At 45.8% G+C, this 27,491-nt stretch overlaps 2 protein-coding genes across 3 annotated transcripts; both read right to left on the bottom strand.

Annotated features, from left to right (window-relative positions):
• Positions 1-232: 232 nt before the first annotated feature.
• Positions 233-5,521, bottom strand: LOC132588359 (transmembrane protein 238-like). 2 transcript variants are annotated; one of them, XR_009556502.1, is made up of 3 exons: positions 2,660-2,788; positions 2,441-2,517; positions 233-826 (listed from the first exon to the last, which is right to left on the bottom strand). XR_009556502.1 is itself a non-coding variant. In XM_060260731.1 (3 exons), the coding sequence occupies exon 1, from the start codon at positions 5,502-5,504 to the stop codon at positions 5,013-5,015; it is 492 nt and encodes a 163-aa protein (XP_060116714.1). In that variant the 5' UTR covers positions 5,505-5,521; the 3' UTR covers positions 233-826; positions 2,441-2,517; positions 4,942-5,012. The 2 variants fall into 2 exon arrangements, 1 of the variants encoding a protein (XP_060116714.1); XM_060260731.1 differs by lacking the exon at positions 2,660-2,788 and adding an exon at positions 4,942-5,521.
• Positions 5,522-11,528: 6,007 nt separating this feature from the next.
• On the bottom strand, positions 11,529-26,435 carry RSL1D1 (ribosomal L1 domain containing 1). The gene is made up of 9 exons (XM_060260508.1): positions 26,166-26,435; positions 24,186-24,328; positions 21,582-21,720; positions 19,994-20,142; positions 19,797-19,898; positions 16,711-16,804; positions 16,441-16,560; positions 14,595-14,819; positions 11,529-12,060 (listed from the first exon to the last, which is right to left on the bottom strand). Exons 1-9 carry the CDS (start codon positions 26,205-26,207, stop codon positions 11,725-11,727), a joined length of 1,350 nt encoding a protein of 449 aa, XP_060116491.1. The 5' UTR covers positions 26,208-26,435; the 3' UTR covers positions 11,529-11,724.
• Between the last annotated feature and the right edge of the window lie 1,056 nt (positions 26,436-27,491).

The following is a 27,491-nucleotide window of genomic DNA, read 5'->3' as shown; positions in this document are numbered from 1 at the left end:
CCTCTTCTTCTAAAATGAGTTTTAATTATACCTTGAACAATCTGGCAGGTCTGTAAGTAGCTAGTGAGCTCAAACTTTGTTCTGTGAAATACCTGGTACAGTTTCATGTTGTAGCTGAAAGCATTTCTTTGACTTTCCCACAAAAACAATTAAGTTACCCAAAAGAACAAGTTTAATCTCCAGAAATTACAATTCCAAACTTCTTTTTAAAAAAAAGACAAGAAAACCTGAGTGTTTGAAAGATTTTAAGTTTAGTTGAACATATTTTACAATATAAAAATGCAAAAATCATGGTATTAAACTTCTGCAAAAATAATTTGTAAAAATAATTTTTAAAGCTCCATAGCGTAAGGATATCATGGTACCAGCTGTTCATGGTACTTAATGGCATCCATGCCTTGGTTACAAGATAATGGATGGTTCTTGCCCAAGATTATCATTCTGTAAATAATTTTACTTGTTTTATTTTCTCACTTGCACACAGAACTGATCGCAGGACCAATGCCCATGCATTTTAGGGCAGAAGTGCCAACACCCTTTCTAAAGCACTGTTTTTACTTTAAAAATTGTAAATCTAGCTGCCCAGACGATATTTTAATTTAAATTAAAATTCTTTTAATATCTCTTGAGATGCAGGCTATACAATTCCTTCCCTGTATAAGTGAAGTATTCATTTGGCAGTAGCGTGGCTCTATCATGCAGCGCAGGTTCCAGGGAGGCCCCTGAGATTGTTCAATGGGGAAAAAAAAATTCATTCTTCCAGTAATCCGGATGATGCTCCTATTTGATTTCCACCATTAACAGCAGCCACAGCCTTCAAGAAGTCCTGAACAGGGGAAGAAAAAAAAAAAAAAATGGCAATAAATATTTAATATTGCTTGTGTATTTTCTTTTGAAAAAGAAGGGAAAATATTTTCCACCTAAAATGCCGCTTTTTAATAAAATCAAGACATGCTCTAAACCAGAGGTAGCCAAACTTGCTTAACGTAAGAGCCACATAGAATGAACATCAGATGTTTGAGAGTCTCAAGACATGAACATCAGATGTTTGAGAGCCACCAGAGGGAGGGGAGGGAAGGGAAAGGCAGGCAGGCAAATAGCAGGAGGAGAGAGAGGTGAAAGAAAACAACTTTAACTTTAAATGCATTCTCCAAGCTGCCAGCTGGCTTGGCTTGTAGAAGTTATTTAAAGACAGAAATGCCTCTGCAAGCCAGCTGGGTGGACAGTGGGGGCCATCAAACTGTCTTGCAGTTAATTCCAACCCATTCTGCCTTATCAGGCTCTTTATAAAGATTTTTTTTTCTAGAAGATATTAACTATTCTTGGATTTGAAAGCTACCATGTTCTTCTTAAAGGATGAATACCTTTCACGAGGTTCAAGAAGTCACGAGTTTCTGCTTTTTAATATTGGGAGGGGAGGAATCAAAATGACTTTAACTCATGCAGATCAGTTTGCATTTCAATGCCCTGGTGAATTTAAGTTAGCAAAAGAAGGGAGAACTAGATCTCTAAAGATGGAGAAGTCTGTAATAGAGAGGGCTGTTTAGAACATGAAATGTATCAAGAAGCTAACTGTTGGACAGACAATCATGCCCTAAATTTGTTACAGGCTAAATAAATGCATCTGGCATCAGCAGCGCAGTCTCCAAGCCATTTTCAAGAGCAAGCTTATGCAGATAATGCAGCAGTAACTGATCCTAAAGGATACCAAAGCATGAACAACAGTAACAGGAATGTGGCTCTCAAGAGGAATAGTAAATGACAGCTGCCATCTGGGCACTGAGGATTGAAGCAAGATCAAAGAGCACTACCAAACTACAAAAGTAAGTCTTTGGATAACAGCAACCTCCAACATGGATGCAGTTCCATCACTGCAGCTCCAGAATCAGACAGGGAAGGGGCAGGCAGCCAGAGGTTGATAGTATGTCAGCAGCACACTTTCACACTGTACCTCTTCTCTGCCAGGGATTCAAATATGACAGATCTTATTTTATTTATAGTCTGCCTTTCCCAGCGAAACCCAAGGTGGATTACAGAATGTGAGTGCATTCACACTACACTAACTAATGCGCTTTATATCTGGATTTTTGCTATCCTTACACAGTAAAAATCCGGATGTAAAATGCATTAGTTAGTATAGTGTGAAGCACCCTGTAAAATACAATAAACGGAATAAACAGAGCAACATGTTTTAGATTGTGGAAATCTGAAAACGGAGCTGAAAGTTTAAAAGTAGTAACATGACGTTACATAGCTGAATTCTATTTACAGTAGCAGACTGTATGTGCTATACATAGTAATATAACCCTCAGTCTCTGTACCTTTACCAAAATATCTTTCTGAAACATTCAGTACAGCAACATCTGTGTAAAACGGCGTTGAAATAGGTGTCTGAAACAAGGATTTCTGAAACATTCCATTTCAGTACAGCCCTAGTTACCTGTATGAAAGGCAGTTTTCCATAGCCTGCAAGAAAGCATGGAAAGTGGGGACCTTCCTGACGTCATCAGATAGGCCCTAAGTCGTGAGAGAGAGCAAAAAGAGGGTAATCATAGAATTAGTATGGAGCTTCGAGCTTATCATGTATGCTCCACCCCAGCCCTTAGAATTCCCCCCCCAAAAGTAAGTCTCCCTACATATTTAAAATATCTTACTGTACCTAGTAGTCACAGTGCATTCATGCTAGGGAGTCTTGAATTCTTTGCCCACAACTGAACTGAAGGGGAGATTTGCTAATATTCCATTCTCTGTATGCCTCTGTCATCGGGCGTATGGCATGATTGAGACCATTGATTATTCTGTTATTCTATAACCAATGGTTCTTATTGTGAGAACTTTGGCTCTCCCCCATTTTGAGCAATTATCAACTTACCATTCAACAGCAGGTAGTTTCTTTTTTGCTGGCTGACACTAGTCCTGCAGTTACGCAATCTGGGGCCAAATTCTTGTCTATCATAATCGCTTTGTGACACTTTCCTGCTAAGTACTGTAATTTTACTAATGGCATAATTTTCTTTTATCATCATCCTATAACTGTTGTTGATATTTGTACTGCGATTTTATTGTATGGTTCAGGACCTCTGGTCAAAGGAGTTTAATGTTAATAAAGGAAAGGAAGAAATACCAAAAAATAAAATTAGCACGCAACAATTTCTTACTCAATATTTACTTATATATTAACCATTTCACCACACCAAAAAACCCCTTACATTAATTTTAACCACTCTTACAATCACTTCCTCACACAGTTACAACTGAAGAATTGGCCATCTCAGTAAAAGAATTTTACTGTTGTTGAAGGAGAGACCCCTGAATAATTATGAACACCCCTATAATAATAATAATGGAAACCATGGTTGTGCCTTCAAAAGAGAATGTCTGATGCAGCATTGACAGTGTCTGTTGGGAGGCCCCTCAGAGGAGCTTCTGATAAACTTAAAACCCAGACACGCTAAGGGAGTGGATCCAAGGTAACAGGAGCCTGCAGAGAAGGAACTTTTTTGTTGTTGATAAGGAACACAGCAGTGGAAAATGACAAGAAATTACTGAAAGGAAAGCAGGAGGTGGAGCATCTGAATTAGATAAGGACTGTGGGCTAGTCTGCTTGTCTGGGGATGAATAAAATGGTCAGAAGGCTGATGATTTTAACTTTGTCATTTTGAAGCTTATGCTGACAGAGTTCACTTTGATATCAAAGTAAAATATCTCGGTTTAAACCAAGCAATGTGTGGGGCCTTGTTATTCTACTGCTACAGTGTTCCTGTCATCCCAGTGACAACTACTTTTTGCCACAGAGGTGACAAAAGCATCTGTTCTTTTTGGATGAGAATCCAGACTTGAACATGCAGAGCAGGGGTCCTCAACCTTTTTAAATAGGGGGCCAGTTCACTGTCCCTCAGACTGTTGGAGGGCCGGACTGTCGTTACTGTACAAGGCCGCGGGCCATCAGTTCTCCGTCTTCTGCATCTCTCTCCCTTCCCCACACCACACACCCCGGCCTGGGAACTCACCTCACCTCGGTATCACCTCACACTCTGTCTCCGCCGCCTCAGCCCAGTGCCGGAAGTGTGCGTTGCTAACGCAAGTTTAGGTCGAATGTCACTTCCGGTCTGATTTTGCCATAACCCGGCGGGCCGCATAAACGTCCTCAGCGGGCCGCATCTGGCCCGCGGGCCGTAGGTTGAGGACCCCTGATGTAGAGCTTCTTGTGCCATTTCTAGTAGGGTTTGAGGAAAACTATGTTCTCATGCAGCACAGAATCAAATTCAGAGTGTACTTTAAAACCTACTTATCTTTACAGATCAGTAATTTAGTTTTATATTTCTAAAGTACTCTGCCAAGCACTATAATCAGTGGTCAAGGTAAATAAATACTGTCAAAGTACAACGTACCAGCATGAGATCTGGTAATTATAGAAGATCCCCATCTTGAATGTTGCCCTTGCAATCTTCTAGTTGGGCAGCTGAAAGTTGGATGGCTAACTCAACATTGTTGGAAGCATATGTTATTTTAGCCAACTGATTAGTTCTGAGAAGAGGAAGGGGGAGATAAATGGTAGAAAATATCGAGCAAGAACTCATCTGCATATTAGGCCAGGCTCCCTGACACCAAGCCAGCTGGAACTGCGTTCCTGCTCAGAAAAAAGCCCTGGGCAGTGCCAAGGAGCCTGAGCCAGCTGAGAGAGACAGAACAGTCTTGAAGAGCTGAACCAAACAGGCAAAAGTTCGATAAATGTTTCAGAAGCAAAAGTTAGATAAATGTTGGGGAGCACACTGCCAGTAAAGGTTTTTGGAACTGGTATTTCTGCTAAATATTTATGCTAATTGTTGGAATTTTGGCTTAAGACCTTGGGTCAAACGAGCTAATAAAAGGATTGATCGATTGTAGCCTGCAGAACATCTGTCACTCTGGGGCAGGGTGTCTCCCTCTGATCCACCTTACCTGGCGGCCACGCGGAGAAAATGGCGCCGCCCCTTCCCGCGTGGCTGGGCTCTTTCCCGCTCTTTCCAGGCTCAGACCAGCTCCAGCTCCACGGAGGTCGTCGAGCGCACGGCCCCGACTCGGGCGCTGGAGGCAGTAGAAGCCGAGGCGCCGCTGCCGCGCGGGCGGGAAAAGGCGCTGGAGATGCGGCGGCTGAGGGAGCGGACGCTGCCCCTCAGCCCCAGCCGGCTGCTTCCCGCGCTGGAGCCCCTCTTCCCGCGGCGGCGGCAGAGGCCGACGTCGTCCTGCAGCTCGGCGGGCGGCACCTCCAGGTTGCCCACGTACCAGAAGACCCACCAGAGGAGGCTGAAGAAGATGCCCAGGCCGCCGCCGTAGATGAGCAGGTCGGCGAAGAAGACGTCGGCAAAGACGCCGCTCAGCAGGATGGACAGGCCCACCGCGTCGAAGGCCAGCGCCAGCCAGAACGAGGCCGCGCAACGGCCCAGCCCGCGCCCGCTTGGCGGCCCGGACGACGGGCTGGGACTGGGGCTGCTGCTGCTAGAGGCGGCGACCGCGCCCGCCATCCTGCCACCGCCTGAGGGAAGGAGGGCGCCGCCCACACCTGAGGCGAGGCCACGCCCCTCGGCAGGTGGCTTCTGGCGGGCGGGAAAGAGAAGGAGACGTCCGTTGGTGAGGGGGTCGTGAGGAGCTTTTCTGGAAGCTTCTTTGCACGTGCCTGGTTCATCTGTAAAAATGTGAAAATGAGGGAACAAAAACGGCTATGTACAGAGCCTGGTTGGGTGGTCTGAAGCAGGATGACAGATTTGGATTCCAGGGGCAACTTTTAAGACCAACTGAAGTTTCTCAAGTTTTGTTGGTCGTAAATCAAGAAGACTACAGATTTATACTCCGCCCTTAGCTCTGAATCAGAGACTCAGAGCGGCTTACAATCTTCTCCCCCCACAACAGACACCCTGTGAGGTAGGTGGGGCTGAGAGGGCTCTCACAGCAGCTGCCCTTCAAGGACAACTCCTGCAATAGCTATGGCTGACCCATTCCAGCAGGTGCAAGTGGTGGAGTGGGGAATCAAACTGGGTTCTCCCAGATAAGAGTCCACTCACTCAACCACTACACCAAACTGGCCCAGATGCTCAAAATTTGTGTGTGCTGTCTGTCTCTCTCTCATCTACACAGATGTGAAAATTAAGGAACCAAAATGGCTAATTACACTGATCCAGGTTGGGTGGGAGCCCCATTGGTCTGAAGCAGGATGACAAATGTTGAGTCCAACAGTGGCACCTTAAAGACCAACAGAGTTTAATTCTGGGTATAAGGTTTCATGTGCATGCACACTTTCAGAGGTCCTGGTGGCAGCTGTGTTGGTCTGAAGCAGGACAACAAATTTTGAGTCCATTGGCACCTTTAAGGCCAACAGAAGTTTGTAAAGTTTTGCTGGTTTTAAAAGGGTCCCAGGCTCAAAATTTGTTCAACTAATCTCTCCCTCTCTCTCTCACACACACACACAGTGCTGGTCTGACAAGTTAACACACAGGAAGGCAGGGGACCAGCATGGACTTTGGGGGGGGGGGGGAGATCTTATTTTCCTTTCCCTCACTATTAAATTCTTCCCTTTCTTGAAAGCCTCCATAGCAGGGGTGTCCAAACTTGCTTGACATAAGAGCCACATGGAATAAGCATCAGATGCTTGAGATCTGCAAGTCATGAACATCAGATGCTTGGGAGCTGCAAGACATGAACATCAGATGCTTGGGAGCCAAAAGAAATAAACATCAGATGTTTGTAAGCTGCAAGACATGAACATCAGATGTTTTGAGATTTGCAAAACATGAACGTCAGATGCTTGAGAGCTATAAGACATGAACATCAGAAGGAAGGAAAGCAAATAGATGGAGGAGGAAGAGGTGGAAAGAAAGCAACTTTAAATACTTTCTTTACACTGCCAGCTGGCTTGGCGAAGTGATTTAAATGTCTTATCCAAGCTGGCTGATGGGGCAGTGGGGGCTTCAAGAACCACACAATGTGTGTGAAAGAGCCACATGTGACTCCCTGAGCCACAGTTTGGACACCTTTGCTCCATAGCTTCTCTGCTTTTCCTGCTGCCTTCTCTCCTCCCCACCCACCAGCCAACCTTCCTTTAACGTCAACTTTCTCTGATTCCCTCCCCCTGAAAACCTCACCTGGAAAAATCTGGCCCAATCGTAGGGATGCCAGCCTCCAAATGGACCCTATAGATCCCACAGAATTACAGTTTATCTCTAGACTGTAGAGATCAATTCCCCTGGAGAAAGTGGGTGCTTTGGAGACTGGGCCCTATGGCATTGCACCTCACTGCTGTCCCTGTCTTCCCCAGGCTCCAGCCCCAAATCTCCATGGGATTCCCAACCTGGAACTGGCAATGCTACCCTCCTCCATCCCCCCCTGGTGGCCAGGGAGCACCTGGCAATCCTACCTGGTTCCATGGTGCCACCCACTGATTCAGGACGAGTTGTGCTGTGCAGAACTCTCAAGAATTTGCAGGGGCCATTTCACTTTCCCCCGTGTGCCCTTTCCCAGGCTGTCTCCTCTTCCCCTCAGGAAATCTCCCATATCCACACCTTTCCCTGTTTACTTCTCACCCACTAACCAACGTGTATCCATCATCAGCTATGTTTATTCTTACTTTTCAGATTGTATTTAAATGCCTTCTCCAAGCTGGCTGATGGGGCAGTGGGGGCTTCAAGAACCACACAATATGTGTGAAAGAGCCACATGTGGCTCTTTATATTCCACTCTTCACAGTACACTAACTAATGCATTTTGCAACTGGATTTTTGCCATTACACAGTAAAAATCCAGTTGCAAAACACATTATTTAATGTAGTGTGAATGCACCCTCAGAGTGGCTTACAATCTTGAGTGCTGAGTGGTTTTGTCAAAGACATGCTACAATCTCTAGGGTATTTTCCAAAGAACTAAGGATCTAGGAAGTAAAGGACATAACTTCTGCAAATGGCACCAAAATCAAAAAGGTTTTCCTTGTGCCACTCCTTCATTTGTCTTATCATTAGTTCTGCTCTGAGAGAAACTGACTGACCCAAGGTCACCCAGCTGGCTTCATCTGGAAGAGTGGGGAATCAAACCCAGTTCTCCAGATTAGAGTCTGCCACTCTTTACCATTACACCAAACTGGAGCCTGAGAATAACCATTGCAACTTTCTTATTGCATTGCATCGTGTAAACTGTATGTTAAGACACAAATTCTGCTGAAGTGACTATACTTCACACTGAGCAGTATTTGAATTTTCATAATTTCCTAGGCAAAGATAATTTCAGTATCCTAAGTATCATTGTTTTACTGTTTTATCTTGTTGGTTTTGTTATAAGCTGCCCTGAGCCCATTTCTGGGGTAGGGTGGGTTATAAATTGAATAAATAAAATGAAAACTAATGTATTTTTATGCATAAAAAGAGCAGGTATATATGATGCAGAAGATATCCATGTCTACAGATCAACTGCTCACAATAAAGAACACAGTAAGCAGCTCTCAGGATTGAAGACTCACTCCTGGAAATCCAACTACAGCTTATGTTTGAGCCTTGAGTTTTCATGGCTGTGTAGCAGTAAACCAGGGCCACACCCAGACAAGGCAGCAATTTCTGCACATCTGGGAGACACTAGAGATAATACTTTTTTAAAATGAACTCCCACGCATACCACCCTTTACAAGACCCGATGAGGCCTGGGTTTGCTTTTCCTCCCTACAAAGGGGAACAATAGAAACAATTTAGTTTTTAAAAGGGAAGGGTATTACTTAGCAAAAACTCATGATTTCTAATATTCTGGAGGCCTGGATGCAGGAGGGATGTAGAAAGAGGGTTGGAGCCAGAACCCATGATTGCAGACTACCACTGTTGAAAAATGTTCAGCATTAAATAGATGCTTGTAATGAAAGTGTAGATTACTGGGGAAGGCAATGGCAAACCACCCCGTAAAAAGTCTGCTGTGAAAACGTGAAAGCAACGTCACCCAAGTCAGAAACGACTGGTGCTTGCATAGGGGACCTTTCCTTTTTGGGTGGTTTTCTCATCATTTAAGGGACTTTGCTTCAAATGGGCACATCTCAGAGGAACAGAATTTTGCCTTGCTTTAAATATGGATTCCCATTTTTGCAAGCCTGTGCAGTTCCAGAAAAGTAGCTGTTAGTCTGTTGCAGCAAAAACAGTGCAAAAGGGAGTCTTGAGAGTTCAGGTTTGTGGACTACAACCAGTTTTACATAATTACACCTCATCTTGTATTTCCTCTGTTTCATAGCCCTGTGATCTTGCTGTTTTTTTCAGCTCTAGACCATGCAAATTTATGAAATAATAAAATCTTTTTAGGCTTAGTGTGCCACAAGATCCCTGTTGATTTTTGAAAATCTGTACAGCATCTTAGCAGCCCCGTGATGCAGAGTGGTAAAGCTGCAGTACTGCAGTCCGAGCTCTCTGCTCACAACCTGAGTTCGATCCTGGCAGAAGCTGGGTTCACGTAGCTGGCTCAGCCTTCCATCCTTCTGAGGTTGGTAAATGAGTACCCAGCTTGCTGGGAGGAAGGTGTAGATAACTGGGGAAGGCAGTGGCAAATCACCCCGTAAAAAGTCTGCTGTGAAAATGTCATGATGTGACATCACTCCAGAGTCGAAAACGACTGGTGCTTGCACAGGGGACAACCTTTACCTTTTTAAAAAGGATCTTAGGATACAAACTTCCTTTGGGCAGAAAAGTTGGCAAGGAGGCCTTTTTTAATAAGGCAAGTAGAAACATATGTTCAGCACTGTGAACAGGATTGGATGTAAAGGGTCTCTGAAACAGTGAATGAGGCAAAACTTTGCAGTAGCAGCAGTACTTTGTGGTCTGAGAAGTGACAGCCCCGTTTTCATGAGACTCCAAGGATGGTCCAGGAAGTATGAGATAAAACCTTTTGCACCTTTTATGTATAGCCACTAACCATTAAGAGATATTCAATTGTTAAAGAAGCTTTTAAGTATTTTCCCCAACATACTTAATTTTTTTTTGCAGCTGCCTAGGACAGTTTGACTGGTCCTTTCCAAGCCTGCAGATGATATATTTTACAAACTTTTTTTTTAAAAAGTTACTCTTCTCTAGCTTACGAAGGTGCCTTAATAAGCACTAACTCACTGCCGCATCCTGCATTTATGGATTTGGCGTAAATTTCAGGTTGACAAAACTATGGAACTAAGTAAAACTGAAGAAAGCTTACTGAAAAAGCAGAAAGTTACGATTTATTTTCAAGAATAAGAAAACATCCAAGCAGAATATGCCAAGCTAAAAATAGAACTGAAAAGCAAACAATAACAAAATGCTTTCAAAGTGAAGATCTTAAATATGACTGTTAAAAACCATCCCAGGTATTTACAGCCTCTTCAGAGATACACCCTTGGAGTAAAGACAGGCGCCAGCTTGGCAGAGCTGCTTTTGAACCTAGAATTTATACTCATACCTTTCGAAGCTGCTGTGGTCCAACCAATGGCAATATATAGCCTTGTGCACTGTGCAGACAGATGTCATGGCTTTTGTGCAGATATTTTCACATGGGCTGACTTTGCTCTTAAGGCTGAATTCCCAGGGAGAACTATTTAAACACACACATTTTGTAATCTGAAAGTACACAGTGGAGAGCTGGTATCCATCATAAGTCTTCCCCAGAAACACGAGGACTACATACTTGCTTGCATGATGAAACCAAACCTTGCAGTTCTTAGTCCTTCAAGGGAGTTGGCTTGCTTAAAAACAAAACACTGTGGCTACAGTATTGTCTAGTTCAACCCTGAGAAGCAGCTTTGTTGTCTGTGTTTAAATGTATGAATTTCTTTCGTTGGGACAGGAGAGAAAGGCCAACTAGAAGCATTCGATTTTGAGTCACTGAAGGGAAGATTAGGGCATAAATGATACAAACATTCCAGTTTACGTGCTCCTAAGCAGCCCTTCAGTCCTTTGCAAAACAAAATACTGTACTTGGGAAGACTATTGACTATGGAGGCAGGGCAACACTTACGCCTTTCCCATCTGTGTCTGGCAAAGGGAACTCTGAATCTCAAAAACTGATCCCCTAAAAATTTTGTTGGGCTCCAAGGTGCTGCGGGACTTGTCTCTAGCTCTTCTCCTGCAGACCAACATATCTCTCTCTGCTGCGGCCCTGAGAGCTTTGTGAGAAACAGTTTTTAAGAAGATACTGGATTTATATCCCGCCCTATACTCTGAATCTCAGAGTGGTCACAATCTCCTTTGCATACCCCCCCCCCCCGCCAACAGACACTCTGTGAGATAGGTGGGGCTGAGAAAGCTCTCCCAGAAACTGCCCTTTCAAGGACAACCTCTGCGAGAGCTATGGCTGACCCAAGGCCATTCCAGCAGCTGCAAGTAGAGGAGTGGGGAATCAAACCCGATTCTCCCAGATAAGAGTCTGCGCACTTAACCACTACACCAAACTGGCTCTCACAGAGTTTCTGCACCCCTGGGCAAAGTGCAGTGTGGTAGGTTTGTAGCATTCATTCCTATGGGGGTCAAAAGTGAATTAAGCAGCGGAACAAAGTTACGATGCAGCCCATGTTTTGGAGATAACGTCTGACTTTATAGATTATTATGAAAAGGGTTTGGCCTCCAGAGTTGCCAACAACAGCTGAAGACAATGACAACCAAATTATACATTTGAAAGAGGAAACTGAGAAACACAACTCAAGCCATCTTCGGTGTTCAACCTTAAAGTTTTGTTTAAAAAGCTAACAATTCTGTGATCCAGCACTGGTCACACTGACTGTAACAGTTCCCTTTTCCCCATGGTCTGTTTTGGTGTTCTGGGGGCCTTCTTGGCAGACATTATAGCTTTCTTCCTTTGGAGGTTCACTGGAGACTCTGGTTTTGGCTTCAGGGGAGTCTCTGCCAACTCCTCTTCCATGGCTGCTTGTTTTGGAGTCTCGGCCTCCTTGTCCTCTTTGAGCAGCTTTGGGGTCTTTGGGCTTGAGCCACCTTCCAGTCCCGTTACGGAAGCCTCTGAAGACGAGGAGGGCTTTCTCTTGCCATGGAGGTGACCTTTGGGGTCTGTCCCCCCCCCTTCCTTTGCAGAAGGGTTAGGCTCTGCCACCTATATTTTGGAGGAAAAGGAAGAATCAAGATCTTCAGCTCTGGTGAAGAAAGCAGTTGTCAAACCATCCTACGCTGGTTTGATACAGCAGCTCCCCAGCTCTTGAGCCTCTCTTACAAACTTGCAAAAAAGGATTTATACCAGCCTCTTCCCCACTAGTAGCCTACAATATATTCCTAAAGGTGACTGTTTCCTCCAACAAGGCTCCCTGAGTCACCAACCAAACCGGATGTCTTTCTTCCAAAGTTCACTGACAAGGGTCTTGCCATGAAAGGGTTACTGCTCTATTGTACTTGTCTGTACACTACAAACTTTTGAGTTATTATCTCTAGCTGCTTCCCAGGCTTTTTGCACACCTGCTAGTTGGCCAGGATGTTATGTCTAAGGGCTATTGCTTGGTAACACATTGTATCCAAACCGCAACCTTAGGACTGGTGGGAAGAGAACCAAAGTTCCAAAGAAATGCTATGGGAAAAAGTGTGTGTGAGGTTATCCTTGCTTGCCAGCAGCGTCACCTGGGGGGGGGGGGGGCAAGGGGGCCATCGGCCCTCCCCCAGAGCATTCTCATTGGCCCCAAGCACTGACCCATGACCCCCCCCCCCAACAGGAAGGGGCTGGCCCTGGGACTAGAACGCTGCTGCTGTGTGTGGGCTGTCCGGGATTCTGAAACCGGGGCCGCGCTGCCGCCGGCTCAGCTAAAAGCGTGTGGGTGAGTGGGGGAAACTTAAAATGCTGCCAAACTGGTATCTTGGATTACGGGGGCTGGTCATGTGACCAGAGGGTGGATGAGGGAGGGGCCATGTGAAGTGGGCGGGGTTGTGTGCGGAGGGGGTGACGCAGCCCTCCAAAAGGGGTGATACCCAATGGGGGGGACGGACTTGAATCAGTTACACCCCAGGGTGCAACCCACCCTAGTGACGCCTCTGTTGCTTGCTATGCCTTTTGTTGAAACTACTGTATATTATTGCTTGATCTAGTATTGTACTGCAGCTCTGACTCAGACCCAATCTGAGGCTAAGCTTACCCGAACTTCTGAATAAATGGAAGCGAATGGACTGTTTATTGGGTATTCAAGGGGGGAGCCTGACACTCACTAAGATTGAAGACACTGGATTTATATTGAAGACACTAGATTTATATTCCGCCCTCCACTCTGAATCTCTGAGTCTCAGAGTGGCTCACAGTTTCCTTTATCTTCTACCCCCAACAACAGACACCATGTGAGGTAGGTGGGGCTGAGAGAGCTCTCACAGCAGCTGCCCTTTCAAGGACAACTCTTACGAGAGCTCTGGCTGACCCAAGGCCATTCCAACACCTGCAAGTGGAGGAGAGGGGAATTAAATCCTGTTCTCCCAGTTAAGAGTCTGCACACTTAATCACTACATCAAACTGGCTCTCTTTAGCATCTCAATTCACAAGCACAAGCCTTCAGATTTTAATCCACTCTGACACAGATAACCCGAGTCTCTCAAAACGAGGTGGAGAGGGACAAGAAAAATCCTGAAATCAACCAAGATGCTCAGTTTCCAGTTATCTGTAAAACGTCACTCTCCTTGTAAATCTGGGCTGGTTGAGACAATGGAGCATGTGCCTTTATTCCATCAGTTCTATCATGAGAGTCAGACAAAATACTTTACTCCAAGGAAGATCTAACTGATTTTATCCCACTCTCCTTTTAGCTGATTCCTGAAATGAAATTACTGCCAAGATAGCAAGATTTTGTGCAATGGCCTGCTGAATCAGACAGAAGATTGCTGCCTTTTAAAAGAAATTTTAAATAATTTTAATCCATTTTATCCAACTAAATTCTTGACTGTATTGTTAGTTGTGTTTATGTAATTAATGTATATGTGATATATTAATGTACTCTCTGATCTTGGATTGTAATAATCAAAACAGTTATCTGTAAAAGAGGCAGCTTTTACCACCAGTACAAAGCTCTGCACCCACCCCCCTGACGGTCTGGGTTGGGGTGGCCAAACTTGCTTAACGTAAGAGCCACATAGAGGAAGCATCAGATGTTTAAGAGCCACAAGACATGAACACCAGATGTTGGAAGGAAGGAAAATAAATAGAAGGGAGAGGTAGAAAGAAAGCAACTTTAATTTTAAATTTATTTCCCAAGCCACTGACTGGCTTGGCTAAGATAAGTGATTTAAAGAGAGAAATGCCTTCTCCAGACCAGCTGATAGGGCAGCGGGGGCTTTGAGAGCCACACAATGTGTGTGAAAGAGCCACATGTGGCTCTGATCTGCAGTTTGGCCACCCCTGATCTGGGCAATACATCTGACTTCCTAGAAGTGCCTTCATAGCCTGGCTATGCCCTACCCCTCTCTAAGCAAGAAAGTTAAGACTCTCCTGATAACTGGCAGAACAGCTGGGAAGGGATCAAAATCACACACAGTCCTCAGCAAGCAACACTGTCCCCTCCCAGCAAGCATATTGGTATAGCCAGGATTTTAACCCTTGCAGTTCAAATTCTCAAAAAAGAAAATCCTGAGCTAGGTTTAGTTGGGCCAAGAACTGAGAGCTACCTTCTCTTCTGGCATGCAGGCTACCATTTCAATGGGCACCAGCTGCGGAATCCCTTCATCGTCTTCCTGTTCTGGTTCCACATTCGAGATTTCCACTGTCTTCTGCTCCTCTTCTCCCTTCAGGCTCCCAGGAGCAGGGACGTCGCTTCCTTCAACCAGCTCTCCAGATTTGACTGGCGTCTGCCCTTTGTTTTTATTCTTCAGATTCTTTTTCTTCTCATTTTTCTTCAACAAAAACAAAACAAGTTAGGAAGTGTGTTGAGAAGCCAGCCGCTTCATCAAAAGACCGCTGATTTATGTAATCACAGAAATATTAACATATGAATCTGCCTTCTACTGAATCAGACCCTCGGTCCATCGAAGTCAGTATTGTCTACTCAGACTGGCAGCAGCTCTCCAGGGTCTCAGCTGAGGTTTTTCACGCCTACTTGCCTGGACCCTTTTTAGTTGGAGATGCCGGGGACTAAACCTGGGACCTTCTGCTTACCAAGCAGATGCTCTACCACTGAGCCACTGTCCCTCCCTGGTGCACTAACGCCTTGAGGCTGAGCAAAAAGCACACTCATTGGTACGACAAGCAGACTGACATGAATTGATTCACACATACAGGATTAAGAAAGCAACTGAAATGGCGCAGTCCATCCTGACCGTAGTGGTTAGATTCCAGCTTTGTTCCTCCTTTTTTTGCGTTTTAAAGTGAGGTTTTCTTATTGGCAAGGAGACCTTTTTTTAAAACACAGGAAAGCATTCTAAATGGTGATTCGCTCAGGATCCTCTACATTACACTCCACCCCAAGCAGAAGCTCTTCTACGATCTCGTTCCCCCAGGGATATGAATGGGGCCGAAATGGAGCCCCCAAGTTACTGAAACAGAAAGGGAGCTGCAAGTGCTCAGACAGACTTCAAGGCCCTTGAGGTGGAATCGCCAATAGCACATGGGTCAGCGTGCAGATGGACCAGGCATACTCAAGACAAAGACCAATTCCTGTTTTTTAAATACTCACACCCTCCCAAACCTCAAGTTTAAGTCATTGTCAGGCCTGTATCCTGTCAAAAGGTTATTCTCTTTGCTGGCCTGTTGATGCATTCCTGCTGTACTGTTTATGCTGTAAAGAAGGGGTGGAGGATGCTCATTGCTTTGTAGTGCAAACCTTTGCATTTTATAGCCTGCATCCGGTGCCTGCAATTCTTGGCTTATCTTGTTGCCACAGAGAGGAAGACCTGGTGCCTGGTTTGCTGAGTCCTCCCTAGATGCGAGTGGCCTTGGGGAGTGGGGGAAAGAATAACTTAATGGAATGCTATTTCCATGCCATAAAGCCTCTATTGAAAGGGAGAGAGTATTTTCCTCCAGCCCTGCTGACAACCCTGAAGTCTAAGAAGTTCTGCAGCCGCAAGAAGCCCATTTCGCTTTTGTCTGCTATGGCCTGAGTTTCAGTAACAGCATTGCTCAAGCTTTGCTGATTGCTTTACCTCAAATGATATTATTGACCACAAGCCTTATGGCCTGTTTGGAATACAAGTGCAAATAATTCCAGACACCAGGGCTATTTTTTGTAGAAAAAGCCCAGCAGGAACATATCTGCATATAAGGCCACACCCCCTGATGTCACCATTGTTTTGCATGGCATTTTTTGTAGAAAAAGCCCAGCAGGAACTCCTTTGCCTATTACGCCACACCCCTGACACCAAGCCAGCCCAAACTGCATTCCTGGTCAAAAAAAGCCCTGCCAGACATCATCAACAACAAAAACATATGCAGCTGCAGCCAAACATGCACATTTGAAGATTAAGCATATGGAAATGCTGAGAAAAGCATCCACTTGCTACACTCAGGGTAGGCTCGTACCTTCTCTTTAGCCCCTGTCTGTTTCTGAATGCTGTCTGAGCCCGGATAACTCGAGTTAAAGATGGGAAGAGCAACGGATCTATCCATTTTGAGGTGAAGGATTTTAATGCTCCGAGAGATCTACAGGAATATAAGAGGATAACCAAAGTCAGGCAGACAATACTCCAAGTGAGCACTTCCAGCCGCACAACTCACAAGTAAACCTCAGTGAGAGAATGAGGCGGAGTCCTGGGCAAAGGAGCACAGCACCCACACATCAGGTAGCATTACCTTAGGAGCTTTAGAGGCAAGCACTGTCACAACTGCAACAACGTTCCTTGCTATCTCCTCCGCAGTCATCCCGGCATGTCCAACACGCACTGCACTGGAAACAAAGCAACATCCAAGGGCTTCAGTATCCTGCTGACTTCATTGGACTTCAGCTCTCTCAACTCGGCCACCTGTTTGACCCAACAACTTGAATCCAATAGGCCAGGGGGCCGGATCAGGCCCCCATAGGGTTCTTATTAGGCTCGCAAGCAAGTCTGCTTCCTTCTCCTTCTTTCTGGCTTCCTTCTGCATCACAGCTTGCTTTGGCAGGCTTGCTCAATCACACAGGAGCTACAGAGCAAAGCCTCTATTTTCTCCATTGGCTGTGGCTCCTCCCTTGGGGAGGAAGGGGAGCTTGCTTTGCCGGGCTCTCTCAGCCATGCAGCAGAGCTACTGAGCAAAGCCTCTCTTCCTTCTATTGGCTGAGACTCCACCCCTTCCTCATCCCCTGGGGAGGGAGGGAAAGAGCCAGAGCTTCCTTTACTCGGAAGAGATACAAACCTTTAATTGTAATTATCTGTGTTCTTTATAAAGTTTATATCTCCACTACCTGGCATTACATTTTATGATACATATGGCCTGGCCCAACAAAGTCTCATTTATCTCAGATCCGCCTCTCATAACAAATGAGTTTGACACCCCTGCACTAGGTCATTCAAGAATCATACCACTGGAAGGGACCTCCAGAGTCATCTAGTACTTGAGAATCTGATGTTTATTTTGTGTAGCTCTTATATTAAGCAAGTTTGGCCACCCCGGAACTAGCAGAACAGCTGCATTTTTAAAAAAAACATAAGATGACACTTCAAAGTAAGAGCCTGTGTGATCCTCCCCTTCAGTCTGGCGTGGATCTCTGTCCTTGCTCCCGCGCACGTCTTCAGTGGTCGACAGAGGGGAACCTGCCTGGCGCTTACAGTCTGGGAAGTAGGAACAGCTGGGAAGCTCATCTCATCACCTTCCTCTGAGTATCACTTTGTCTATCTGCCTTGGTGCAATTGCCCTGCATTCTAGGGCTATTCTGGAAGGATTTACTGTGATGGTGCTGCTTTACTCTGCTCTGATAAGACCTCACCTGGAGTATTGTGTTCAGTTTTGGGCACCACATTTTAAGGATATAGACAAGCTGAAATGGGTCCAGAGGAGGGCGATGAAGATGGTGAGGGGATTAAAGACCAAGTCCTATGAGGAAAGGTTGAAGGAGCTGGGGATGTTTAGCCTGGAGAGGAGGCGGCTGAGAGGTGATATGATCCCCATCTTCAAGTCCTTGATGGGCTGTCCTATAGAGGATGGTGTGGAATTGTTTTCTGTGGCCCCAGAAGGCAGGACCAGAACCAATGGGTTGAAATTAAATCAAGAGAGTTTCCAGCTCAACATTAGGAAGAACTTCCTGACCATTAGAGCGGTTCCTCAGTGGAACAGGCTTCCTCAGGAGATGGTGAACTCTCCTTCCTTGGAGATTTTTAAAAAAAGGCTAGATGGCCATCTGACAGCAATGAGGATTCTGTGAACTTAGGGGCAGGTATTTGTGAATTTCCTGCATTGTGCAGGGGGTTGGACTAGATGACCTTGGAGGTCCCTTCCATGATTCTATGATGCAGGAGGAAGAACTTCCTGACCATTAGAGCGGTTCCTCAGCGGAACAGGCTTCCTCGGGAGGTGGTGGGCTCTCCTTCCTTGGAGGTTTTTAAAAAGAGGCTAGATGGCCATCTGACAGCAATGAGGATCCTGTGAACTTAGGGGCAGGTATTTGTGAATTTCCTGCATTGTGCAGGGGTTTGGACTAAATAACCTTGGAGGTCCCTTCCATGATTCTATGATGCAGGGCAAACCTAAGTATATTCCCCCATGAGCCCTTTAGCCCGGGGGCATTCCTCCACCACTAAATGCTATTTAATGTGTGTCGCTCAGTGTCTTCCTCAGTGCTTCAGGAATATTACCACAGCAGTTTTTACAAACAGCCACCTTGTTGTAGATAAGATGTGAACTGAACTTAAGATATGAACTGAAAACTTCCCAGGCCACAGTCCCTTTAACCTGCAGTACCCCAATGTGGTGCCTATAGGCATTCAGTGCCTGCTGAGCTTTTCAGAACATGGGTGGGGCCACTGCAAAGAAGGCCCTATTATCAGCTGCCTTTGTTCAAATGAAAGGGTTTTTCAGGACAGCAACAGCAGTTGCTGGAGAATCAGAAAGACTGGGCCTGCGCTTGTGGTTGCATTCTCCGCTTTAGGCTTTCCTTTTTATTCTTTCTCCCTTCCTCCCTGCTGGGGTTCCCTTTATTTCTTTTCATTCCCCTTCTGGGATTCCTTTGCAAAAGGAAAAGAGAGAGAATATCTTTGGCGACACCTCCTGAAGCAGCCATTTTTGGTTTTGTTCCACCTCCTACAAGAGCCTCTTATGAGCTGTCTTATTGTCTTCCTTTATTGCTGTTCTGGTTGTTGAATGAAATATTGATTTTTTTCCCTTCCTATAAAAGCCATTTTGAAGAAGAAGAATTGCAGATTTATACCCTGCCCTTCTCTCTGAATCAGAGACTCAGAGCGGCTCACAATCTCCTTTATCTCCTTCCCCCACACCAGACACCCTGTGAGGTGGGTGGGGCTGAGAGGGCGCTCACAGCAGCTGCCCTTTCAAGGACAACTCCTGTGAGCTATGGTTTATACTCCACCCTTCTCTCTGAATCAGAGACTCAGAGTGGCTTACAATCGCCTTTATCTCCTTCCCCCACCACAGACACCCTGTGAGGTGGGTGGGGCTCAGAGGGCACTCACAGCGGCTGCCCTTTCAAGGACAACTCCTGAGAGAGCGATGGCTGACCCAAGGCCCTTCCAGCAGCTGCAAGTGGAGGAGTGGGGAATCAAACCCGGTTCTCTCAGATAAGAGTCCGCACACTTAACCACTACACCAAACTGGCTCTCGGAGTGGAGTGCTGCTCACCACCCTCTCTCAAATTCCAAAGGTGCAAGCCGACTCTCTCCGATTTAGACCGCATGTTCCTGCACATTCTCTCTTCTAATGAATATAAAAGGGAAGAAATTAATACTCACTAACAGCAACCCTTGTTGGTGACTCGAAGGACCGTTCCTTGGATATGGTTGTTTATTTCCTTGGCCAGATTCTTGGCTTTCAAGTCCACGGAGAGAGGAGCCCTGGTATTTTAAAAACACAAGTTTTCAGTGAAAGCGGTTCTGTTCCCCAAGAGAGTCTTACGCAGCAGAGCTCGCAAAAGCAAAAAACCACTTACTTTTTACTATTATAGAAGTGCTTCCCTATGTGAGACGGCAAAAGCCTTCTGATGCGGGCATCGGACAGGAAGAGCGAAAATCTGCTCAGGAGGCGACGCTTTGATTCAAATGACTTGTATTCTTTGGTCAGGGTTTTGTAAGAGATGATCTTCAAAAACAGAAAATAAAAGTTGAGAGCATTGGCTGTCACAGCGCTGACCTCAGATTGGTTAAACAAGTTTTGAGGCAAAGGGAGAGAGAGAAGAAAAGAAAGCCAACACACTTCAGTGAGGGCTCAAAGTAAACCATCCTATATGGCTGAGGATCTGCCTACCTTAAGGGACTGTCTCTCCCTACATGTTCCCCAGAGAGTACTCAGATCTGGAACACAAAATCGCTCCTATGCTTGGTCATCAGAAAATCTCAATTCTTTTATATGTAGGCATGGTCCTAATATCTCTACTAAGATAGGACTGAAAAGGCTGCTGTTCCAACTAGATAAATACTGTAAAGAGGAGGCTCTTAATATAAACTACCCAAAAAAACAAATGCTATGGTGTTTAAAAAACAGCCTAAAAACACTCTTGGAGCATCCATGGTATTCCCATTGAACAATGCAGCTCTTTTAAACACTTGGGAGTGACTTTTAAAAAGGTAAAGGTAGTCCCCTGTGCAAGCACCAGTCGCTTCTGACTTTGGGGTGATGTTGCTTTCACAATGTTTTCATGTCAGACTTTTTACGGGGTGGTTTGCCATTGCCTTCCCCTGTCATCTACACTCCCCCCCCCCCCAGCAAGCTGGGGACTCATTTTACCAACCTCGGAAGGATGGAAGGCTGAGTCAACCTGGAGCTGGCTACCTGAAAACCCAGCTTCCACTGGAGGTCAAACTCAGGTTGTGAACAGAGCTTAGGACTGCAGTACTGCAGTTTTAACACTCTGCGCCATCGGAAATTAATAATCTTAGAACCAAACTTTTTAAACTGCTATATTATTACATATTGTATTATTTTTAAATGCATAATTAATGTTTATTGTGATTTTATTCTTGTGAGCTGCCCTGAGCCTGCTTCGGCAGGGAGGGCGGGATATTAATCTAATAAATCAAATCAAATCCTGCTCACCAGATCAACCTATCAATTTGTACCTATGAATCTGATGCCAGAACTTCTGGACTGAGGTAAGAGTGGGAAGATGTTGGCGCAGGTCCCCCCCCCCCTTTCAGCTCCTGTGCTTGCTAGAAGCAGGCGCTGGTATCTGGGAGGCCATAACAGGCATAAATTCATACAAATCGGCTGAAAGTCCATGAAAGAACAGAGATACTGGGCATGCAAATTACCTCATAGCATTTATGAGGCAAGAAGGATCATTCAGGCTTTCCCCCTCCCCACACTGCAAAAAAAGCTACCAGGAAGAGTTAGGAACTGGCAGCCCCTGAGTCCAAACTGGCCCAATCAGACCACCTTAGCCCCTCCCCCCCAAATACATCTGAAAAACAAAACCCTTTCCCTAGCCTTGTCCGTTGTGGGCTTCATGGCCTGTGTTCCTTCCCAGACTACGCAGCACACTTAGAAAAAGAGGGCGGCTATCTTCTGAGCGTCCTTGATACCTCCGTGACATTCGTGATCCCGTGCTGGCTCAAGAGTTTCCTGTATAGGTTCTCAGTCTGCTCAGCTGTTAAGCCAGGCTCATCCTTGGTAAACAAGCAGACGTCGGACGTCAGAGGCAGAATACCATGAGGGAGCAGTCTGCAAAAGACAGAGACAGACAAGATTTTAACCATATATTGATTAGAGGCAGGTGAGTGTTGCAGACTGAGTGCAAAGATGCTGGTGTGCTGGCAAACCAGAGGGATGTGTATGTGACACTCGGCTAGACACACTCAAAACTAGCCAGATGCGAAGGGTTTTGTCTTGGACTTGGATGATGACTGTTTTCTGGGATGCCAAGTCCCTGACAGTTAGTTGCTTCATGACTCCTGTTGCTCAACTGCTGTTTGGATTGTTGGTATCATTATCCTTGCTTATTAGTGGCTGGCGCAGAGTGGTAAAGCTGCAGTCGGAACCCCCTGCTCACGACCTGAGTTTGATCCTGGCGGAAGCTGGGTTCAGGTAGCCGTCTCAAGGTTGACTCAGCCTTCCATCCTTCCGAGGTCAGTCAAATGAGGACCCAGCTTGCTGGGGGGAAGGTACAGATGACTGGCGAAGGCAAGGGCAAACCACCCCATAAAAAGTCTGCCAGGAAAATGTCCTGATGTGATGTCACCCCATGGGTTGGTAACGACTCGGTGCTTCCACAGGGGACTACCTTTATCTTTTTATTATGTTATTGCATTCAAGATTTTATAATATACTAATCCCATATTTTAATATTAATCATGGTTACTAACATCCAAGTGTCATTACTTATGTCAGGGGTGTTGAACTCATTTGTTATGAGGGCTGGATTTGATATCAAAGAGACCTTGTTGGGCCAAGCCATTTTGGGCTGGGCTGTGTGTGTACTTTTTTAGGTGGCGGAAATATAAACTTTATAAAGAACACAGACAAATCTTAAAGGTGCTTTCTTTGTATCTTTCCAGTGGGGTCCAGGAAACTGGGTAAAAGAAGCTCTGGCTCTTTCCTTCCTTTCCCTGGGGACAAGGAGGGGGAGAAGCCTTAGCAAATAGAAGGAAGAGGAGGCTTGGCTCGGTTGCTCTGCTGTGTGATTGAGAGAGCCTGGCAAAGCAAGCTCTCCCTCCCCCCCCAAGAGAGAAGCCTCAGCCAATGGAGACTATGACAGCCAGTTGCTTGGGGGGCCTGATAAAAGCCCTCCAGGGGCCCCCAGGTCACAAGTTTGACACATGTATTTAGTGCTTTATGAGTATGTGGAATGCTTGAAACCTGCAGATGGAGAAAAGCTGTGGGGAGCAGAGAACTCTAATCTAGTCTCCCTGGGCAACGCTGATACTTGCCAACTGAGGATGGCAGAGTACTTACTTGGAATATGACCTTGACGGGATGTAACACTGAGGCCTGGGAATGGACTTTATATTAATTGTGGAAAAACACCATTTTAGGCCTGTGCTTGCCTGGGAGTTGGCTAGAGGAGTCTATAAAACTCTAGGCAAGGCTTTGGCCTAGTCTATTCCTCCTTCCCCCTCCCCTCCTGTCTGGAAGCAGCACTTCTGAGGAGGCCTCCTAGAGAGACAGGAAGTCTTTCAGGCTGCTCTCCCAAAAGGCTGCAGGAGGGAAAACCCTGGGCGGGAACTGGGTTTTATATTAGAGATTTTTGGAGGGAAATGGGGAGTTAAAAGTTGTCAGGGGAAGCTGACAGTCAGTTGAGTTTGATTTGAGTCTGTTCTGGATGGTATGGACAGGGCCAGTTATATATTAAGGAAAGAAGGAGCGTTTATCCCTACTTTCATTTATTACTTCTGTTCATCCTGTATTTAAAATGCCTGTATATAGTTATACATTTTAAATAAATATTTTGTCTGTTTAAAAAGGTAGTCCCTCTGTACCACATGGGTCCCCAAGCGCCTTAGACCAGCTACTGCAAGAGGGGAGTCCAGGAAAGGGGGAAGGCATGCAGTTGGCAAGGGTGCCAATCCTCCAGGGGTCTCCCAAAGGACTTTGGTCTCTGTCATAACCAGGTGCTGGGTTGGCAGAGGATCCTGAGGCCAGGCCTCAGAACTGGCAGGAAGGGGGATTGGAAGTTCTGTTCCTCTCAGTCAGGAACCGCTAAATTGCGCAGGTGGTGGCAGCGTGCCCTAGTGGTGGGAAGAAGATAAGTTCCCTTCAGGAGCTGGCAACTCAAAAGGGAGTTGACGGAGCCGGATCTGAAGGCAGAATCGGGCCGGTTCCGTCACACTAATTCAAAATTTTTGCGGGAAAGAGGGGAGCCGTCATTCCGCAATCTATAATTGCCTGGTAACTTTCGATTTACTTCAGTCTGGCAAGACCTGGTCTTGCAATGCATGCTATTAATGTCTGAGCCCACATAAGAGGCCTCATGATTGAACCTGGGCAAAACCTTCCACAAGCTGCACCTGTTGCATTCTCCCGCACCACTGGCTACAGGCTGTTGTTCAACCTCTGACACATTTGCTGGAGGTGTCTACCCCAATATAATCCTTTGAATAGGAAATGCCAGGAATTGAACTCAGGGCCTTCTGCACGCACAGCAGATGCTCTGCCACCAAGCTACTCCCCCCTCCTGTACACCTCCTTACATTTTGACTACGTGTTCATGTCGTGGGACTTTCCATACTGTGACCATCAAAAAGACATTCTGGTTTTCGTTCAGCAGCAGCTTCTCAGCCGTCTTCTCCCTGGTCTTGTTGTAAGCAAGCAGGGCATGAGCTGCCTTTTTAATCTCAAAGAACAAAGATACAATAAAATTATTAATTCTTCATTTCCATTCTTCAAAAATGTCACAAAGACATTTTAGGTTCATGATAACTCCGGAAGCTAACTTAGGTAGACACGACAGTATTTTTTTTCAAACCTACCCAATTAGCTGACTGACTGGATATGAACTTCAATTTTCCATATATTGAGAGCCTGGAAGCCCTAAATAAACACTCATTACCAAGACACTAAAGGGTCGAAGCAGGCAAGTACAACTAGCATCACACACATTTGTATCACCTGCCAATGGCTTCGCTTTCATTCTCCAGCTTTTCATAGATGGAAATAATTTATAATCCACACTCGAGAGGCAGATATCCATTGTATTCTAATCAGTGTTCCCTCTAAGCTGAGTTAGCGTGAGCTAGCTCACCAATTTTTAGCCTCCAGCTCACACATTTTTGTGTTAGCTCAGGAAAAATGGCCCCAGGGCACACTAATTTATGTAGTAGCTCACAACTTTAATGCCAGTAGCTCACAAGGTAGAATTTTTGCTCAAGTCTCTACAGCTTAGAGGGAACATTGATTCTAATGTATTTTTGTTCCCTCTACAGCTTAGAGGGAACATTGATTCTAATGTATTTTTGTATTAGCATTTGAACAGAGCACAGCAGATTCCGGCTTCATTCTACAGAAAAAAGTTATTTTAACCCATGCTTTAGAGGAGACCAATGGAGCATCACAACAGACTCTAGCTGATTATTTTTCCCATGTAGGACATGGACATCAATCTCCAATTCTGACATTAATTGCCTTTGCTATTTTTTCTGCCCAGTCAACCCAGGGTGATGACTGCCAGATTCCAGCTTGCTATTCTTTTAATCTGCTAAAACAATTTTCACTACTTTGCATACTAGTTCATTGCCCACTCTCTATATGTGCAGCGCTGCTAATTCAATCCCATACTGTTGTCTGATGAAGTGTGCTTTTAGCACAAGAAACATCGTGTATAAAACTTGTTGGACTTAAAAGGTGCTTCTGGACTCCAACTTTGTCTTGTGAGCAAAAAGTCTACTTTGTGAGCTACTGGCATTAAAGTTCTGAGCTACCGCATCGTTCCTGAGTTAAGACAAACAATGTGTGAGCCGGAGGCTAAAGAACTGAGCTGGTTCACACTAACTCAGCTTAAAGGGAACACTGCAGTTAACTCTACAAGCAGTGTGGGGTAGTGGTTAGCACAGGAGCCAGAAAACCCAGAATCCCCAATGCCCACTATCTCACTGGGTGATCCTTGGCCAATGTCTGTCTCACTGTACTCTACCTCAAGAGCTCTGTTCGCTCTAAGCTGTGGAGGAAGAATTCTACTTTGTGAGCTACTTGCACACAAGCTAGCTCACACTAACTCAGCTTAGAGGGAACACTGCTCAAGAGCTCATGTGAGAATAAAATGGAGGAGTGGAGACGAGTGTAGGCCACCCTTGATCTCCTGTGGAAAAAAACAACAGGACAACCATACAGTAAATTAAGGAACATAGGAGAAGCCATGTTGGATCAGGCCAATGGCCATCCAGTCCAACACTTTGTGTCACACGGTGGCAAAAAAAGGTGCCAACAGGAGGTTCACCAGTGGGGCCAGGACACTAGAAGTCCTCCCACTGTGCCACCCCCCAAGCACCAAGAATACAGAGCATCACTGCCCCAGACAGAGAGTTCCATCAATATACTGTGGCTAATAGCCACTGATGGACCTCTGCTCCAGATGTTGATCTAATCCCCTCTTGAAGCTGCCTATGCTTGCATCAATGGGATCCATGGCACTTTTGAAACTAGCACATCCTCCCCATTAACACTGCCCCCCTTACCTGCGCTCCATCCAGAGGCAGAATTGCACCAGACGCCGCCATGCTTCCCCCTTCCTCTTCAACGCGTCCTCGTCTCGTGCGCGTGGCGCTTTGATGACGTTTTCAGAATCCAAGCTCCACCCCCGCGATTCCACAGCTTGGGCACTTCTCGCTCACAGGGCCCGTGAGCCTCTAGCTTTCCTAGAGCGGCGACTGCGCGAATCGCTTCTGGCGAGTGCCACAGCGCCCTCTGCCGCGGCGCTAGAGTCGGAAAGCGGAAGGGTTAGCGGGATTGGGTTGGGTTGCCGCGTGGTATTTATTCATTCATTCAATTCAGTTTGCAGATTCAATATGCAAGTCGTCCTCTCTTAATTAAATGCAAACGTTAATTAAATGCAAATAGACGTCAGATGTTTGAGAGCCGAAAGGGAGGGGGAGAGAGGTGGAAAGAAAGCAACTTTCTTTCTTCTCCAAGTCTTCTCCAAGCTGGCCGACAGGACACTGGGGGCTTTGAGAGCCACGCAATATGTGTGAAAGAGCCACATGTGGCTCCCGAGCCACAGTTTCGCCATCCCTAGTCTATAGGTTTAAACTGTTACCTCCCATTTCATTGTATCTGAGGAAGTGTGCTTGATTGCATTCGAAAGCTCTTATCTTGACTAAAACTTTGTTGGTCTGAAAAGTGCCACCGGACTGTAACTTTGTTCTCTTGTTAGTAGCAATTCGCTACAGACCAACAAGGCTATTGCTACAGACCAAGAACTCTGCTGCACCTGGATCTATGTTCTCTTCCAGGCAGTGGGCATGTTTACTCAGAAGTAAGTCCCACTTAGTAAACTGAGCTAGGGCCAAGCGATACGGCTGCAATGTTCTGTATGTTTTCTTAGGTTTTGTGGTGTTTGGTGTTCCTTCGGGTACTCTCTCTCTACCTACAAGGTTCCATTTGCCCATGTCAACTCACAGCTACTGATGGCCCTCTCCTCCACAGCCCTGCTTTATCCCTTTCTAAAGGAAAAGGTAAAGGTAGTCTCCTGTGCAAGCACCAGTCTTTTCTGATTCTGGGGTGACGTTGCTTTCACAACGTTTTTGCAGCAGACTTTTTATGGTGTGGTTTGCCATTGCCTTCCCCAGTCGTCTACACTCCCCCCCCCCCCAGCATGCTGGGGACTCATTTTACCAACCTCGGAAGGACGGAAGGCTGAGTTGACCTGGAGCCAGCTACTTGAACCAGCTTCCGCTGGGATCGAACTCGGGTAGTGAGCATAGGGCTCCGACTGCAGTACTGCAGCTTTACCACTCTGCTCCATGGGGCTCTTAGTATCCCTTTCTAAAGAGTATCTAATTCAG

Source organism: Heteronotia binoei, chromosome 20, assembly GCF_032191835.1.
Source record: "Heteronotia binoei isolate CCM8104 ecotype False Entrance Well chromosome 20, APGP_CSIRO_Hbin_v1, whole genome shotgun sequence".
NCBI lineage: Eukaryota > Metazoa > Chordata > Lepidosauria > Squamata > Gekkonidae > Heteronotia > Heteronotia binoei.
The sequence above is the reverse complement of the archived record's forward strand: the minus strand, read 5'-3'. Positions and strand labels throughout refer to the sequence as shown.

Excerpts from the sequence above, each read along its gene's own strand:
- RSL1D1 (XM_060260508.1), bottom strand. The coding sequence starts at position 26,207 with ATGGCGGCGTCTGGTGCAATTCTGCCTCTGGATGGAGCGCAG. Across the intron at positions 16,805-19,796 it reads ACCAACAAGGGTTGCTGTTA|TGCAGTGCGTGTTGGACATG; the intron begins GTGAGTATTAAT and ends CTTTGTTTCCAG. Across the intron at positions 12,061-14,594 it reads CCTGCATGCCAGAAGAGAAG|GTGGCAGAGCCTAACCCTTC; the intron begins GTAGCTCTCAGT and ends TCCAAAATATAG.
- LOC132588359 (XM_060260731.1), bottom strand. The coding sequence starts at position 5,504 with ATGGCGGGCGCGGTCGCCGCCTCTAGCAGCAGCAGCCCCAGTCCCAGC.